Genomic DNA, 19,660 nt, shown 5'->3' with positions numbered 1-19,660 from the left:
TTAACTGCACTGTCACACAGCATGAATAAAACACACCAATGGATACTCTTGGCTACTATTCAACAGGGATTTGGGCATTGCTATTGCTATGCGAACTGCATTTTAAATGGTCTGCTAGCAGTTTAAAAATTCCATTTCTGCCTAACTTTTATCTACTGTTGTTACCAGAAACTCCTAGGATTCCTCAAATAGAAAGAGTTGCATATTTACCTCTGCCATACAGCACAGAGGAACAAAGAGAAATGTTCCAGAAAAATAGCCATGTACAGCTGTAAAACCGTAACACTGGACAGGGATCCAGGGGACAGTCATTGTATAAAAACGACTCAACATATTTTTACAAGTTAACTCAGATCATCTGCACTTCTTGCATGTATTTCTCCAACACTAGACTATCCTAATGAACTGCTACAGCAAAACAGACTCCTGGACCTTCACTTGGGTTTGCAGCTCATATATCCTTTAGATGATCCCATGAAATGACTGCCAGAATTCTAAACATGGTCACTTCCTTTATCATCTCAAACAGGCAAAGGTTGTTTCAGTTCACTGCTGAAGCACTGAAGCATGTACAGGTCTCATCTGATTACAGAGAGCCTGTAGCGCCCTGAGGCAGTAGAGACTGTCAACACAGCTGTCCCTGTGTGCTAAGACAAATGTCCTGATGGGCAACCCTTGAATCAAAATGGAAACACATCTTCTGAAATGGATTAGGGGTAAGGACAAGGACTGTAAATAGGCCAGGCAGCCAGGAGAGTTGTTAGAAAGCTGAGCTGTTAGAAAGTACCTTGACCCTGGTGCTGCTCTGCAAGTTGATTCTGAAGTATTTTATTTTTCTTGCCACCTGTTGTTAGGAGAAGTTTCTCTTCTGAGCCTGTCTTGCTTTAGATACACAAGATCACATCAAATATGTAAAAAGCCCACAAAGAAGGGAGGTGTAGAGATCTGCATGCTAATGGCATAATTAGCTCTTGCAAGAAAAGCAGTCTTGCTGCATCAGCACAGAGCAGCTCTCCCCCTCACCCATCCAGCTGAGGTGGAGTTTATCTGGGAGCACAGCTGGGCTGACACAGTAGCCCTGCTCTGGGGACCCTCAGGAGCTATCCCTGCACAGCAATGCAGGTATCCCTCCAAGTCTTCTCTAAACCTGCGACCCAGCAGCCACCTTGTCCTCCCTCTGGGGCATAACAGACATTACATACACAGTTGTATGGGGATAATGTGACATGGAGAGGACAGAAAATCCTGGCACTGCTGCAGTCAGTGGCAAACCCAGTGTTCCCTACTGGAGCTCTACTTAGGGACTTGCCGCCTGACACACTCTGCAGCAGAAGCAAACTGGAGCAATCTTGTCTCCCTGTCTTTGCAACCACTGAACAAGACTATCTCCAGGATTTAAATCCTGAGGGTTAAACATTGCCAAATAAATTCCTGTTAATGCAGATCACTTTTAAAGCCAAACTAGTCCAGGATACATTGCTTAAACATGACATTCCACAGGTTTGCCTCTCTAATATCTCTCTTTAAGAAAAAAAATAATTTATTTTCTAGTCACCTGTAGCTTAGGAAATGACTGACCCAGTAGGTATCTACTCACACATCTGGGCTTCCTTTAAACAAAGTTCCAAAAACGATGACTTTTCTGCATAACACTTTATTGCTTCCTACATCTACACATTTGGTTTAGTAGTAAGTGGAGGCTCACAAACTCACATCTAAGCTTGGATTGTTTGGATAAGCCCAAACCCCCATTTTCAGTTGAAGGCTTGTCCAGACATCTGATATCTTATCACAAAAATCTGAAATATTCTTTTGGTCTGAGTCACAGGAAAAGAATTTACTTCATGGAACACTTGAAGAGGGGAAAAAAAAAAGACAAACCAGCCACATAAACCAGTATCACCTCCATTCCTGTGCCTTGTCTCTTCCAATTAGGCTGCTCAAATGGTCAGAGATTGTTTCTGACATTGCAACAGTGACTGCCTCATGGGCAAACTCAAAACACGGAGGGCGATAAGGGCCCAACCCAGCAATGATCCCTGGCTTGAGGAGCTGCTTTTCACTTACACAGAAAGGCACAATTGCTGGGATCAATCCAATAGTACATGAACAGCAAAATCCCCCCCTACCTCTGCCTGGAGAGCAGGACAAGTTGATTACAACCCATCCATTTTCAATAAGTGATCTACTTATTTCTAAACCAACTCTGTAGTGAAGCATAGGAATTTAATTTTTACAGTTTATGGTGTTATCAAGCATGGAGTGATGAGTTTTTCCCCACTAAATTGATTTTTATTCAGAGATTGTGCAATTTCGAGTTGAGATGGAAGCTGCAGCTCCAAGTCATTAGAGCAGTATTTTATAATCGTTTTCTAACAACGAGGTAAGTTATATTAGGATTTCTAGAAATATAGGGAAAAGCTTACCAAAACCTAGCATTAGAACTAACAGGTCCAGTAACAAAAGCAGCATTAATTCTAGCTAAGGAGATAAAGCAGTTGGGTTTGGATCACAAGTGCTTCTCAGGCTTCTAAAACATCAGAAGAGACTTTCACATATATTTCTATTCACAGAGCACAGATGAAGAAAAGCTTTCCTCCCTCACTTTAGAATGAGCTTCTCAACTCTGAATTACTTCTGAATTGGGTTAAGAAAAGACTACTAAAATGGAGTCGTTGACTCTAAAGTAGTCTAATGCATAGTCAGAGACCTCTGTCCATTCAGTGGTTTTACTTTTCTTAAATACTTGCAGGAAGAAGTATATTGCCTGCCTCTTGAATTTCATGTTAGTGATCTCACTAGACTACTTGAAGTTCTTTGTATAGAAGGTCACAAATGCACATTAAATCACAATGGTTTATTTTAAACAATTTAACCTTATAAAATATTAATAATTGCAATACATTTTTATCCATCTTGCTCCAGTGGCTTTTGGGTTTGCAGGCTTGCCAGCTAACTAATCCTTAGCATTATCTGTAGTTATTATCATTGCCAAAAGTTTTTAAAGCCAACAGTGTTCACTGTGGTCATCACTCTCATACAACATGCTACATAACTCCTCCACAGACTTCATCCAACAAATCTCTTCCCTGTGCTGATCCTCCCGTATCACTATCAGATCATCTCATGGATAATGCAAACAACACATCCACTATTAGGTCTGTTTTCCACATCCTTTGTCATTCTGGTGACAGTTTCCCAAGTATTTTCCAAACATTCATATCCTTTCAGAAATGTAGATTTTAGACCAAGATACTGAACTGGAACAAGAGGCAATACCATCGTCTTACTCCTGTTATTCCCTGGCTCACATAGTTCCATTCCATTCTGTGTGATAGCTACAGCAGTGGGAGCTGACATACAACCATCTACCTGCAGTTACTCCCTTAGAGCTTCTTTGTGTCACTATATCTGGTAATTCTTCAATGACTAATTTTTAGCAAAGAATGAATCACAGAATCACAGAATCCAAGGGTTGGAAGGGACCTCAAGAGATCATCTGGTCCAACCCCCCTGCAAGAGCAGGGTAACCTAGAGTACATCACACAGGAACTTGTCCAGGTGGGCCTTGAATATCTCCAATGTGGGAGACTCCACAACCCCCCTGGGCAACCTGTTCCAGTGCTCTGTCACTCTCACAGTAAAGAAGTTCTTCCTGATGTTAACGTGGAACCTTCTATGTTCCAGTTTACACCCACTGCCCCTTGTCCTATCACTGGATATCACCGAAAAAAGCCTAGCTCCATCATCCTGACACCCACCTGTTACATATTGACTATATTTGAGTATAAATGGCTATAATACATTATGATATAGTCACTTTCCTGTAATAGTTTTTGTTATTTATAATTCACTAGGTTGCTAATGGTTTGCTAGTTTCAGAAACTGGGAAATAAATATGCACAGGTGAAGAGCTTTGTTCAAGTGACACAGTACAGTATTTGCTGAGCTAGGCTTGCCTTAAAACAAAGGAATTCTGGCTCTTGCTTCCAAACCTGAATACACAAAGTTTCCTTGTGTGTTCAGGTTACTGAATGCACTGCCTCAAGCAAGTGTAATAAACAGATGAAGGGGTAAAAGTGATTAAGTGCAGATGAAGAAACAGCACAAAGATGCAGAATCAGCAAATAGGACTGATACTGACTGCAGCCATGATGTTCATTTTACTGGTACAGTATGAACTGATTCCCTTCATTTGCCCTCAGGTTCTGCTAAGAGGGCAGAAAGAGCCATTGGTCATTACCTTTCCACTGCTGAACCAAAGCATGTGGACTTACCCATAGGGATTCAGTATTTGCCCTTGAACTGTTGCAGGCTGTGTTCAGCACTCTGCTTTTAGATCAATATATAATCCAGGCGTAATCTTATCTGGTAGGAACAGGGATACTGGCGGGAGGTACACAACCTCTGGAGGTGAGGAGAGCAGTTCTTCTAAATGTTAATGGGTTAAGAATAGAAAGGTCAAATGCCTGCCTTATCAGAAGGCCTCATGTGCAAACAGGGACCAAGCTGCAGGAATCAGAGCACAAGCTGGATATAAATGTCAGGAGTTAGTTACTGTAGCTGTAAACACCAAAAGCAGAATGGTGGAACTGGGAAACCTCCCAAGACATTTCTGCTTAATACAGGTCACTGGGGAAGTGCAACCACCAAGACTGGCTGGAGTTTACTCCAATACTACAGCTGCTGTGGAGCAGAATTCACCTGGAAGCTGTGTGGAGCCCCAGCAATGGTACTGCAGAAGGATCCTGTAACAGAATGAGTCACTGGAGAAGGGAATATTGAATGCGTTGTGTATAAGACATTCCATGCTGGCAAACTGCTGCTCCAGGTTGCTCTTGCTGGAGTACACCTGTTCTCCTACAATAAGGATATACCAGGATGGAGACAAAAGTCCTTCCTCACCTCCTTGTAAAAACAGAGGGCACTAAACAAAGCATACAAAGCTTGTATGAGGGCTCTGGACAGATTGTCTTCAACTCTTCTCTACTCTCCCTCTTGAAACATCATGCATAAAGGATTGGGAATGTGTATGAGACAAGGAAATACAGCAAAAAAAAAAAATCATCAACCAAACAATTTCCATTCTCAGAAAAGATTTGAAGTGAGCAGCCATGTTTAAACGATTGCTGTTCCCTCTCTGCTGGAACGGGGATTGTTCCAGGAGATGGCTACTTGAGTTTGGGAAACAGATACAGGATAGCTACCTGGCACGGTTCCCTCCCTACTGCAGAATGAAGGGCTGTAAACAGCTATCAAAGGATAGGGTTAATTACCAGTTAAAGCACTGAGAAGGAATAATAACTACAAACAAAGCAAGACTAAATAAATTTTAATCGACAAAAGGGATAAACAGGGTTTGTGCTCATAGCTAAGAGATCATATTCTAACCATAAAATAGCCACTTTAATTGGTAAAGATGAGGTCACATTTAAATACAAAAAAGGCATGCATCCATATGAAACCACTGCTCTCTGAAAGACAATTTTAGTTCAGTGCCTTCATGTTTGTTCCACAAAGTGACTACTCTGCATTTAGCTGGACTGGCCTCTAACCCGAGCCATAGGCGAGAACATCATAACCTACTTAAATCTGTAGTCTGCATCCTTTACACAGTGGAGCTCCCAAACGGGCACAAATGGCTTATTTCATACACCAGCATTACTTGGGATCTGTTTATCGCACAGGGTTCTGCAAGCATCTGTTAGTTCACTGACATATATGCACTGTTCTTCCTCATTACCAACCTCATTTTCAGTCTAGAAACTCTTGAGCTCTTTCACTTGAAAGAGCACAAGTATATGACAACAGCCATTTTTCATATACGTCATTACTGAGTGCTATTAGTTGCTTTTTCAACCCAGAAGCTACTGCATTTTCAGTGACAGCTCTGATACCCTCATGATTTATGATGTTTTCTGAACTCTTAAGGAAGAAAAAGCCTTTATAAAAAAATGTAGAATTTCACCTTTTTTATTCACAGCAAGAATGACCAAACTTATTTATCCTATGAGTCACATCCCAAAAGCTTCAAATGGCTGACAGCCTCAAGAGATATATTATACATTCTGGAGAGCCACTACAGGAGAAAGAGCCTTTTTTCATTTCCATTTTCCTGAGCTAAGAGTTCAATTAAACTTAGTGCGGTTTAGGGAGCCAGGAATACAACCCAAGTCTTCCAGCAACACAAGTGACATTTTCTTAGTCGCTATGAATTTGGATGATATAATTGTCATTGCTGAATGAAGTGATGGAGATTCTCCTACAAAGCCTTCTGCTTCATTATGTGGAAGGCAGTTTCAAAGTGCTGCCTCAGCTTGGATGTCTGCTGTGTGTACGTGTCTGCCTGCTACAAGCCCTCTCATTCTGACATGCGCTGTCATCTTCTTGGCTCTCAGTCACAGATGCCAACAGTGCAAGAGCACAAGCATATTACCAACCTCCTTCATCCCTGTTTAAAATGTTCATATTTCAAAAGATGATTATATGAGCACATTTATTGCAGCTGAAACTGTTTAAAGATTCAAAGGCCTGGACAACTAAAATGTACAGCTTTCCACAACACTAAAAGCAAGTTCAGGAGAGACTGGATGCAATTTTCTGACCTGTATTATTTCTATGCTGTCATCATCTTGAGGCATCTGATATACTGCTCTTTAGTTCAAATCCAAGAATGGCATTTGAATTTTTACCATAATAAACTTTCTCAACAGATTTTGCATTTTTATTATGCTGTCCATGTAAGCCACAAGGATATTTTTCCTCCTTAAACATCCAATCTGCAGGGAATGGTTGTGAAATTCCACTATTTCCAGGAATTGCTGGCAATTTAGTGCTGTCTGTTCTTCTCAGTACTGCCTGTATTTTCCTTGTTCAGCTTTAAACGCCAAACTTGGTTTACAAAAATGTCTGGGTTTCTTGATGCCAACAGGGAATAAAGACTAGAACAGGACAGAATTAGATGGTTTGATTATGCTGAAAAGCCATTAACTCACATTAAAGTCTGTAAAACAACAAGAGCATAAAGCTGGGAATAGATGCTCAGCCTTCAATCCTATTACTCGGAAATTTTCCTAGATGTTATCAATAGTCTTTCTAAGCTCCATCACAATTACCTGATCCCTACAATCAAAACACAGCAGATTTTCTTTTTCTATTTAAGTTATAACTACTTGGATTTTCATTATTCAGTAAAGTCAAAATAATCTGCAAAGAAATGCAGCCTGAATTCTCCAACATGTATGATGTTTGCCACAATTTGGTCTTCAACAGGCAGAGGTAAAGAAGACACACACCTATTTTCACTGCCCAGATAACACTGAGATAACACTGTGATCTCAGCCACACACAGCAGTAGCTTCAGAGAAAGCAAGGGAATTACTCCAAATGTATTTTGTCAGGACCAAGATCAGAATCTGACCACATCCAAACAAAACTGAAACAATGCTACAGGCTATAGGAACAATCATCAATCATGGGGTGTAAAACCAAAGGAGATTTCTATGATTCTGATGCACTTAGTGACTGAGAAAATTCTAGCCCTATTGTTCCTCCTCTTCAAAATGTCTTGGACATCATTCTGTGTTCCTCAGGCACTCCTGACAGACAGCTCTAAAAACCTACCTAATGAACATACAACTGCCTGAGCTTCTTCATCTAAATATTCTCTCATCTCACATTCAATTTGGGAAAGCCATAATACATGGAGCGATGTTTGAGGCCTACTTTCTGGGAAGAGGAAATCAACCATACACAATGTCAACCGAGTTCATTCCTAAATGCAAACCACATTGGGCTGTCGAGCACGATAATAAAAACCTGCTGACCTAGTTTCCTGCAGAACAAAATCCTCTGTCTTCCCTCCTTCTGTGCCAAACCTAAATCAGCCCTCCTTCTGAGGAGAGAGAAATTAACCCTTTGATTAACAACGAAAACTCTAATAAACATCCTTAACACTCACACAGCACTTCACACCATGACAACAGTATGTAAACAATAATTACTCCATCCCACAGCTCTTCAAAAAGGCAGGATTATTACAGCATGAAAGTGAAACACAGAAAAGGTCAGAGACCTTAGCAGATTTCAGCAGAGAACTTCAAATTTCTTTTCTTTTCAAAAGGATTCTGAAGTGTGAAGCTCTGCTCTAACCACTTTATTTGGTAACTCTTCTACATTTGTTCTATGCAAATACAAAACCTTCACTCATGATGTGGCAAAAAAAAAATAATAATAACAGCACAGCTCAGCTTTTTAAAAAGCTGCATCAAACTGTTCAAGAAAGGACTATTGTTCTTCCCAAATTTTGCAATGTCAACTTGCGAGTCCATTTCTGGTAGATGAGAGCTGATCATATTTGCTCCAAGTGTCTGGCAAAAGCATTCACTTTTAATGGCTTCACTTCCTCAGTGATGCAATGTTTCATTTGAAGGGATGCCTGGAGGAACTTTAGAATGGACACAGAATGCAAAAATAACAGAGCATGTCACAACAGACTCTGCCAGGGAAATACAAATGGGAGCTCTCTTGCTGTAGAATGCTTCAAAAGGTGCCCCTGGAGCATGCTGCTGCAAAGCAGCACCCCCCTGCAGTCAGGTAGAAGCATCTGGGGAGCCTCAGCTTCTACAATGCTGAAAACACCTTTGCTAGTTCACACTGAAACTGTCAACTGGAAGAGCTTTCAGTCATCTGTCAAATAGGGGTTTATTAATGGAAAGAGTGGAGATAAATACTGTGCCTAACTGCCATCTAGCTTTACAAGCAGTCTTACAATAAGGTGGCTAAAGTGCAACCTACAAGTGAAATCGCTGAGCTCTGTACTGCAGCCAGAGCTCTCACCAACCTTTTAAGAAAGAAAACCCCATAAGAAATTCAGTTACATCACCATTGCTCCCTTATGAACTGAGTTAGCTTTGCCTTCATCCAGGCAGTACCCCAGGACCTGAAACCTCTCCATTGCCACATGCTCCATTGGCATCTGTCTCACAAAGTGCAGTTCCTGACAAGCTGACAGACAGAAATCTGTGCATGGCAAAGTCTGAGAACCTCTGCTACACAAAGCAGCCTGATCTACTCATGCCACTGGAGAACAGACTGGAACAGGAAAGTGATAACTAACAGGCATGCTCGCAGTACCATTTCACCTGTGAAGAAGTCACTGTCTCTGTCACTATGCCTATCTGCAGGAAGCTATTGCGAGAGCACAAGCCCAGAGAGCACAACCCGCACTTAACATAGTGTACCCTTCAGAGAGTTTGGAAGTGAAGAACAAATAACTTGGATTAGACAGCACTGCAAAGGTTGTCATAACTATGTCTGTTTCCTGGATGCTGCATCTTCACCGGTAAACTCCATTAAAGCTTCTACTCCAGCTCTGAAATGAGGAAAGCAAAAGTCCAAGTTCTCACAGACTTATTACTAACATTGGTCAAGGTTAGAAGTGTGATGATGGAAAAAGAGCATCTTATTCATCATATCTGGTCCCTGGGGGTTTATGAGTTGTATATGGTTATTTTATTGACACAAACAAGTTCTAACTTCTATTGTCTTGCAGAGGAAGAGCAAGCTGAATTCAATTCTGGCTCACACATCATCTGGAACTCTAGCCAAATCCCAGCCACACAACTTTTATTACTGGGAGGATGTCAGAGGCAAAAGACACAGCTGGATGTTCGGATCCCAGACTGAGTTTTGCAGTGCTGGCAGTTAGACAAACCAGCTTTTGATTTGTATGTAAACAGAGCCAATCTGCACTGAAAGGTCATTAAGAGAAAACACATTTTACACAACATCCATTGTACAGTTGCTTTTCCAACTTTCCCCCATACTAACATTTTTAAACAAGACTTTGCCTTCTCTTGTTGACTGTTTCAATGACCATTTCTGGTCCCATTGAACTCAATGGCCAACCCCCACTGGTTTTGTTGGGACCAGAAGTTGGCTCTGAGGAAAGAAAAAGATGTCCAAGTTTCTACAACTCCAGTTCTGCCGCCTGTGTGGAAGAATTGGGTTGATGTAGACCCAAAACATATGTTGTAAAAACCCACAGAATTTTAAGTCTACATCCTCACAAAAAGTCCTCTGAGTCCTTATAGCGTCTGCAGACCCAACATTGCTATTGCTATAAAAAATTAAATACTCCATTCAACATGAAAGTAACTAAGCTCCTTTCATTACTCGAGTGATGTCCACAAAGAGATGTTTTTTTTTCCTATCCTGACACTGTATTCTTCTACCAAAGAGACAGAAAGGTCCCCACTGAATGACCCGCAACCATTTTTAGGGGGAGGTGGAATTCTCAGGAATTTCCTTCACCCCATGATCCTGTCACACAGGCCCTGAGGACACCCTACTTTTGTAGCTCATCAGCTTAACCCTTTGAGTGTGCCATAGAAGGGGATGCTTCCCACCCAAACCTCACGGTCTGTATGCACTGTTTCCTATATTCCCATACTAGCTGACAGCATATGAGATGCCTTCTGACTTCAGTGGGAATTTTGAAAACAAACTCAAGAAATGAGGATTATATTGGTGGCATTCAGCACAACAGCATATTGTGGCATTTAAAGTGGCCTGACAGCTTTGACGCTACGCTTTTTAATTGGAAACATTCTGTCCTAATGACCCTAATAAAGGCCTTGATCCCAAGGCTCAGATATTGATTATTCCATGAATTTTTTAGTGACTGAGCTAGCAGTTAGATGAAGGGAAGAGGAATAAACCAACAACTAGTTTTAAAGTCATGAGGCCCCTGGACATACTGACACTTCTTGTCTCCAGGAGACGGAGGCAACCTGGGGGAAGTTAGTGCAATTACCTCCAACTAACAAGTGAGTGCAGGCACACACTGCCTGCGGGAGCTACCCAGTACATCCAGCATCCGGACCTGGAGGAAAACCAGGAATTGCACTTCTCTAGGCTGAATCCCAAAGAGGAGTTTGACCAAGAGGGGCTGCAAATCCCTTTCCTCTCTTTTCCAGCACAGTAATTATCTGACATGCAGAAGACGCAATTGAATGAGGTTTCCAAACCATGTCATAGACTCAGATCTCACAGCTTTAACTGAAGCACTCAACATTCTGTACTGTAGCTACAATTAAAATAAGATTATGAGAACATACAAAGAAACCACACAGTTTTTGTGAACAAGGCGTTAACGCCCAATCCATTATTGTGAGAATGCTTTTAAGAGTGTTCTCAGTAGAAACAGGAATATATTTTCCCTGAGTAAGCTAGGAGGAATGCAAAGATTCAAAAGCTTCAAATGAATCCCTGCTAGATTGTTTTCTGCTTGTTCCTCCTCTTTGATTAGCTTACTGAGACTATTTGACATAACTGTTACTCTTTAAGGAAAAGAGCTGATCATATTCTCCATAAGAGATCTGTCCGGCTATAACTAACAGCCAGGCACTTGCAGCTGCAGATTAAAAAGAGGGACTAACAGTGATGTTGCTGGGCTACCAAAGCAGAGAACCTTCCAGGGGCAAAAGGGAAATGCCTGTGATTCTCCCTTAGCTCCTCAGGGTGTCTGCTGGCAAAACACACCGTATTTTTCCAGTGCGGAACTAGTAAAATAGGGTTGTTATAGTTTGCCATGTTTAAAAGGGGACTTTAAGGTATAACTGTTGATAATAGCTTTAATGATTGTATCTTTCTATAGCTTACTAGCATCATCAAGAAAGTACATTCAAAACATTTCCATGTGAAACCCTGCATTTTATCCTGGAAACCAGCAAACCCAAAGACACTTCCTTCTGCATTGACACAAGTGGTCATGTTACAGAACTGCTCCAGTCAGCATATCTGTTAGTATTACCAGGAGACAGCAAAGCTGGGACGTGAACCATCCATGAAATCAGGATGGGTCAATGCAGCTTTCTTTGCTCCAGGGAAGATGCCTGCCTTTAACATATGGGTGGAACTTTTACAACCCATTAATGAAATAAAAGATATTTCTGAAGATATGAACTAAGAAAGAACAAAGAAAATATTACTTCTAGTGGATTTTGCTGTTCTAGCGCCCCATCCCTGTCTTCAGCTCTAGCCAGTTTCACAGACTCCTGAAACAGTCTTACTGCTTTTCTTACTATCAGCTTCCCAGCAATGACGTTTTTTAAGTTGAATCAAGCTTGCATTAGCTTCAGGGGATGGCTAGGATCCCTCTACTCACCTTTCATGTTTTGAGATCAGTATTTTATAGTTTTTATTCTGCTAAAATAATATTGAGCATTAAAAGAATAAATCTCAATGCTTAATATTTTGATTTGATTTCTCTTAAGACATTGTGTCCTTTAGCACTCTCTTTCCATTCCCTTGCATTTACTCAGAGCCCTTGGCTTCTCTGGCCAGACTCTTGGCTCTTAATCAAACCCTGCTGTGACTTCACTGACATGGTTTGACAGGTCTCTGTTGACATCTGAAGGAGAATCCTTGAATGTTTGGAAAAGGACCATTGCTCATTGCTCTGCAGAGGTAATCTGGGGGACATGCCCCTTTAGCAGTGAAAGGCTTATTCTCCCTTTCCCCACAGATCCTTTTCCCTTTTTGTATAGCAAGGAAGTTAATTGTGTTAGAAAGCTAAGAAAGGATTTGGTTCACAGATGCCTGAGGGAAGCAAAAGGGCATATTTCCTTGTTGAGAAAAATATCTAAGTTAGGACAAAATAGCTAAACCTAACTCACTGCAGTACAAGCCTGTTTCAGAAAGCAGCTTTCCTGGAGGGCAAAGAGACATCTCAATCCCCAGGAGAATTTCTTCTTAAATTATTGCATAGAGCAACGCTTATAAAAGCAGAAGCCAGAAGGCAGACTTTGATATAATCCTTTGTATAAAGTGTTCCGGTGTCCTAAAATACCAGCATGAGCTGACATGTGATAAGCATTTGGGAAAAACTAGCTGTTTATTTAGAAATGTAAATAAAAGTATGTGGCCAAATACCTTACTGTCTTCACTGAAAGAAAACAATTTAAACTTCAAGAATTATACTAAACAGCAGTGAAATCTGGCTACAGTGATTACCTAAGCATCAGATACCCGTCTGACTAACAAAGGATTCATGCTGCCTTGTCATGGTAAAGCATGTTAGTATTCAGGATGATTATAAGTATATTTGATTCAAAAGATGTAGGTCGATTTCCCTGTAATACACACTGAATGTGGGACCAATTTGCATCTAAGATTTTCTGGTCCCACAGACGCTATTCTTAATTAAAGAAAATTCTGCAAAATAAAGACATTTCCAGCTAACTGAGATGAGGAGAATTCCATCACTCACTACTGAAACATGCAGGTCTTCTACAATAAAGGATGGCAGCAGTTTTAATCAACACATGCATCTGCTCTTAGAATTATCAATGAAATGTCAAACTATTATACCATGAGGAACTTAGGACAAAATGTAAGTAATAACCACAATTATTTCAGTAGAATTAAAACTATTAAATATTGATCCCAAAGCATGAAATATGAGAACAGGGAAAGAAGAAAGACCTTTCTGGATCAGAAACACATACACAGATTCTTCCATTCAGCAAGATAACACAGGGCTAAAAATAAGTGAGGCAGAAACCGCTATGAGATCACTGACAGCTTTGCCACCAGACAAATTTTGAGGCAAAAATCCAGTGCCAGGATTTTACCTCTGCACTTCTCCTGGTGCCTTCAGTTTTGAGCCTTTCTTATTTGCAGTAAGTATTCTCACTAGATAGCTGCATCTGGAGCTTTCACATACTCAGCATCCTGCATTTAAATCAATAAAGCCATCAACAAACCACCCAAATACAGTAAAACCTAACTGGATCAATGGGATAAACTTAACAACTGTCTTTATGTTTCTATGTTTCTAAATTTTATTAAAAAGGTTTAAATTTCCAGTTACCTTCTTTGTTCTCTGAAGGGGCTGAGGGTTTTTTTTTATATCTTTTTGATCATCACAGACACACACACTATTTATTTAAGGATATATTTTTCCCATGACCTTGTAGACAGTTCTCTGACATGGGGTGCTCATGGAAGGAAGTTCATTAGGAGTTAAACAGGAGGAAGTGCAATAAGGCCCATTTACCTTGTAGGGGAAAAATCAAACCCAACAACAAAGAATTACTGGGGGGGGGGAGCGGAGAAATAGTATTTGAGCCTTTCTGCAGCTTCATAAAAACCCTGCAGAGAGCCTGTAATTCTTCATGAGCAGATGTCCTCCCTGTCCTGTGCATTGTCTAATCAGAGCCCTTTTGGACTTAAATGAAATAATAATACAAAAGCAAATGGAGTGCCATTTCCATGGAAACTTGGAAGCAGATGTAACATTATTTGCACTGAGCCTTTGTACTGTGAAAGGAAAATCTTCCAGTTTACACAAATCTCAGCTTTTATTTTCTTTGCAGTGCAAACTTGGGCCAAGTATTTTCTGTCATATTAAAGATGCAAATAATCAGTTTTACTTTCTGTCCAGTACAACCATGCACAAAAGCTTCAGAAGCTGCAGTAAAATGCCTGATATTTATCCTTCCATGAACCCAAACCAGATATTAGAGAACAATTTGGGCTTCCTTTTTGCTTGGTCTCTTCAAGTGAAAACAGCTTAGAAAACATCTCCTGTTTATGTGTAATTTACAGACTAGTAGACAGCCAGAGCATTGGCACGCGTGCCCAGTGTTAATGGGAGCTTAACTAACTCTTAGTCTAATTGATCTTAGTTAGATCAATTAGATATTAATTCCTGGTCTTCCACACACTGTGAGAGTGCTTTCTAGATCAGGAGCAGGTATTCACAGATTACTTACTTACAAAGAGCCTTCCCAACTATGAGTAAGTTTCCAGAAAAGTACATTCACAAGTCCAAAACCATGGCAATAACTCGTGATCTGATAACTGGCTTTGGAGACTAGAACACTTTCATTTCACAATGTTCTCAAGACCAGATACAGCAACAACCAAGAAAACATGTAGCAGTGTACCTCAAAGAACAGCATACAAAGCGGCTCTTTGGTGAACATATTTTCTCTTCAAATTGTTACTCAAGTATTCTTTTCTGTATATTCTGACGAGAAAACATCTCTATGTTTTATGATAATGCAGGACTCACTTTTTACTTGTTTACAAGCTCTTTTTTGCTAAGCTGAATCTTGTCTTTCCTGCACATCTTAAGTGCAAATCAGTTACTCAGATTTGCTCTTCTCAAGACGAGGGAGCTCTGCCCTGCTCAGCAAGTACTCATGTCTTTTAAGTGGATCATTTGCTCATACATCACCAGAGCAATTTAGCAATCAAGCTAAATCTGGCAGCAAAGTCTAACACATGCCTAAAGAAAAACAACTTTTGGTGAAAATGGATGTCCCTTTTTGTTTGCAGAGTAGCCAAATGCTTTATACATTAGACCCTTCTGCCACCACAGAAATGTCCAGAATCTATCTATTATTTTAGACATACCACTGTAGCAAATTTTTCAGTTGCGTTAGTCTGTGTTTGCATTACAGGCATGTACGTTAGCTATGTTCATTTTCCCTTCACTGAAGATCTGTAGAACTATACCACACTGTGAAAATTAAGCTGGTATTGTAAGTAGGATAAACCAAATGATCTCTTGTTTTTACAGTTACAAGGATGTCCACTGCTGCAGCACATAAGATGATAAAAACACACCAGAATCACAGAGTTGACATTGCCATTTATATAATCAATGAAGTGACTTTTATCTTGCATGAGTTTCTGACCTCACTCTCTTGCTACTCCTCCCTCACCCAGCAGGGGAAATAAGTGTTTCAGTACAGAAATTAACTTTGAACAATGCAGGTCCTAGTTCTGAGCTGGGTTCCCCTAAGCATTAAGCCTCATGTGGGAATGGTAACACAACTTTGTCTCCCTTACAAGCAGCTGTTCAGTCAGCGCAGTGTTGGAGCTATGATAATTACATGCCAGCTCAGGGGACACCTCTGCTAATGTGGTGCCTGACATGTACTATTCACAAGTACAAGGGAACAGTAGGAAGAATTCCTACAGGTATCAAGTAGGAACAGTCAAGTGCTCTACTCTAAAATAGTCTGGAGCATGGTGCCTGCATGCCCATCTGCTCACCTACAGTAACCGGGTGCTGCACAGCAATGCATGTCCCTTTCCACTCTTGGACATGCCTTCTACAGTGAAGAACTTTCCTGCAGGAGACTCAAGTCTCTAGGGTTGAAACATAGGTGCAGTTTGTGACTATATTTGTGCAGAAGATTTTAGTTGTCTTTAATTGAGGTAAACACGGTGACAACATCAAACACCTGCTAAAGAATCAGTGCAAAACAGTTGTCTGATAGGGACTGAGCTAGTCCTGCCCTAAAAATCCTGGTTGTACTTGAGAGACACTGTTTAAGGCAGGGGACTGCTTAATAAGGATTTGATCTTTAACACAGATTTCATCATAGGCTGACTGACAGAAGCTTTCTCCTTACAAGTTCACAGGCAATTTAAAATGTCATGTTGATTTTATACCTGCCTGGTCAAGTGACATTACAGAGCAAGTCAATCACCTGGCTTTTTACGTGTATTTCCCCTTTTACACCTTGAAAATTCTACTCACTCACTTGTAGATCATACAAAGAAAGAAGAAGCAGCATGACTCAGCTCCACACTACAATGGCTGGAGCAGATCCAGACCTAGCAATCCTTTGGGCTTTCCTTAGCAAAATACAAATCTGCAGCTTGGATAATGTAAAGCATTCAGTGTTTGTAGAAGAAATGTTAGATGGGCAGCATGCCAGCAGCAGTCCTAAAGCAATATACTAGTTCTTTACATTGGTGGAAAATTATCTTTTGATGAATTAGGAAGGGAACAAAAAACGCTAAAGAACTCTGACCTTAAACAGTGCCTACAAAAGACAAGATACTGAAGAGGAACAACCTCGTGAAATGCATTCCATAGACATGAATTTACATGGAAATCTAGTGGTAGATAACTTGCTAATTTAGCAAGTTTCACATGATGCCATACTGGCAAATATTTTTGTATGATATATAAATTAGAGAAGTCACAACAGAGGCATAGGAAAGGTACTGACCTTAAGGAATCCAGGGATTTTGAGCAAGTTTCAAGAACCCTGAATCCCAGTGCTTTGTCTAAACTGCTGGGAAACAATACTTTAAAAATCAGCTACTCTAAGAAGTCAGCGTCATCTAAAAATAATTCCTGATCCTTTACCATTTTGCTAACACCTGATCCACAGATGTTTTTCCTAAAGAGCATCCAGCTGGCGAGTTACTGCAGAGTAAATAATGCACTGTAAACACACTTGACTTCACTGTGCAAACAAGCTCTGAGCAAAATTCAGCAAGAACTTCAGTTTCTCTCTGAATGCACAACAAAGATGATTTGCTGTTTATCTCATAGCACTCTAACCTCAGAGATAGAGACCTCAAACCAAAACCTGTTTCTTTGAACAGTGGTGTACATTCTGGTCTATGCCCTGGAGCTCTGGACAATGGGACGGATCTGTCTTTTCAGGCAGTGTATTCACTAGGGGAAATCATGTATAAATATGTGTAATAATAGCAATGAAACTAACAAAGAGGCATGATCCAAGCAACTTCTCTGAACGGCCTCACCTTCCTATAGAGCAAACCAAAGCATTACTGGCAAAGAGCAGTGTGTAGAAGGGGGTGACTGAGCAGTCCACTCACATCACATACTAAGGTTAGTGGATGAAAGGCTAGTGCACTTCTGCATGGTGCATTGAGCAGTCTTTATGCTTAGTAAAGCTTAGCGGCTTTTTTCCTTATCCCTCCCCAAAATATTTTGGGCGTTGTCATATGATTGTACTACAAAACTTGAAGTTATCCAAAACCAGTTCATGAGAAGTGAATGGAAACATCTCTTTTCATTCCAAAGGCAAACAACTCCTATGCTGTTTTTGTAAGTGAGCTGAAAACTTGGAGAGAAACCTAAAGCTAAAAAAAGCAAAGAACTCACTGGACTGTAGTTTCTGTTGCCTTAGCTCAAGGGAAAATATGTTCATGGGAAAAGGGCCTGCCTAGAGCCAGATTTTTTTAAACTCTAACTTTCCTAGTTGGTGTGGCTTCAAATCAGTATCTTTCTGTTAAAGCTATTTCTTCACAAATAGATATACTCTGTATGGATTGTATAATGGCTGTTTATAATTGAAACAATCACTTGTACTGTGTTTCCTAGCAATCAGTATCTAATTCAACTCCTATGAACCCTACATAAACACTGATTGGACAATTGAAGAGGCCTTTACAACGTTAATTCCGAGTTTCACTGATTCAAAGCATTTAATCACCTGCCCAGAAGACAGTTCCTGAACTAATCCCAAAAGAAAGAAGTCTCAGCTTTATCACCTACTTTTGTATATACACCCAACTAAAGAAAACAACATCACACCTTAGAAAAAACAGAACTTTTACATGGCTTAAATTGAAGGAACCTTACTAACATGTTATTATGGACTGTCTTTAATAATGCAATTCACTTTTGTCTTTAGCCAGGACTAAACCAGATTATAAACACAACAGAATTCCACACCAACCCTGAAAAGACTCACCTACAGACAAACTGCCAAAGGCAATGCAGAGAATTTACAATTGTCTCTATAACACTGCAACAAGTGTCAGAGCATATGATCATGCTGCCCAAACACACTGCCAGACCCCAACAAGTGTTTTTATAGTTATTCTCCATGCTGTATCAACAGAGCTTAATATAGGGATTATGATCACCTTTATACCCTTGAATTGTCTTCTGCATTGATTAGATTTATGTTAAGAGCTAACAAAAGTATCTAATATGGTCTTTTTTAAGATTCCTCAAGACTTTTTAGTCTCTCACTCAACTTTAAAGTGAACATCACCCCCCTCCCTTTAAAACTGCAATGAAATAATGTTGTAAATGAAAATGTGTTACCTATGATCAATGATTGTTACATTGGAAGCTGGAATCCCCAGAAGCACACAACTCTCTTCCAATTCTTTCTTACGAATCTCTCCTTGATTGTAGTAATTCCCTGAAAGTAGAAAACACAGCAACACCGTCAAACTTAGTTTAGGTTGGCTTGGAAAGAATTCCTCTTTTCTTTCTCAAGGCTTTAAGTGTAAGCATCACACATGAAATAAAAGAGCAAGAGATAAATTGCAGGGAACAAACCCCACCCCTTTTACCTGAGCAACACCCAGCTTAGCTCAGGGTAACTGTTGAGATTAACAGACAGGAAGCCTGACCCATGCTGTGGTCTTTAAGTAACTGAAGCTTACAATAGTCTGGACCACTTCTTATGAGCAGTAGTTGTCATACAACATTATGACACTGCAATAGAATACAGTGATAGAACCAAAAAGACTTGAGGAAAGGAGGAATTCCATCATAACAATCTCTGGTTTAAGACAAAGTTTTCTCAGCATCATTCACAGAGGAAATTCAGGAAGAAACTAAAATGGTAAGATTGCAAAGAACTTAGAAAACCAAAACACAGGAAACCTAATTTGGATAAGGCATTTGGGAAAAATTATAACAGATTGAGCTCAACAACTAGCAGGGAAATGGGATTCATGATCTTTATACATCGCCTCCTTCTTCACTGAATTATTTTCTTCTTACCTTGCTCTAACAGTCCCTTATTTTTTCTTGGCATCAGCCATGCAAAGTCCATGCCAGAGCTGTGATGGCCCC

General features: G+C 40.2%; 1 protein-coding gene across 1 annotated transcript in view; it reads right to left on the bottom strand.

Annotated features, from left to right (window-relative positions):
* PIGL (phosphatidylinositol glycan anchor biosynthesis class L) overlaps positions 1-19,660 on the bottom strand; it is a 56,400-nt gene that overhangs the window by 33,473 nt on the left and 3,267 nt on the right. Inside the window, exon 2 of the mRNA XM_061363595.1 lies at positions 18,899-18,998. Within this exon, the coding sequence (XP_061219579.1) occupies positions 18,899-18,998 (100 nt within the window). The remainder of the gene's footprint in view (positions 1-18,898; positions 18,999-19,660) is intronic.

Source organism: Neopsephotus bourkii, unplaced genomic scaffold (assembly GCF_033783945.1).
Source record: "Neopsephotus bourkii isolate Nb327-2 ecotype Australia unplaced genomic scaffold, CSIRO-AGI_Nbou_v1 NB_1154, whole genome shotgun sequence".
NCBI lineage: Eukaryota > Metazoa > Chordata > Aves > Psittaciformes > Psittacidae > Neopsephotus > Neopsephotus bourkii.
The sequence above is the reverse complement of the archived record's forward strand: the minus strand, read 5'-3'. Positions and strand labels throughout refer to the sequence as shown.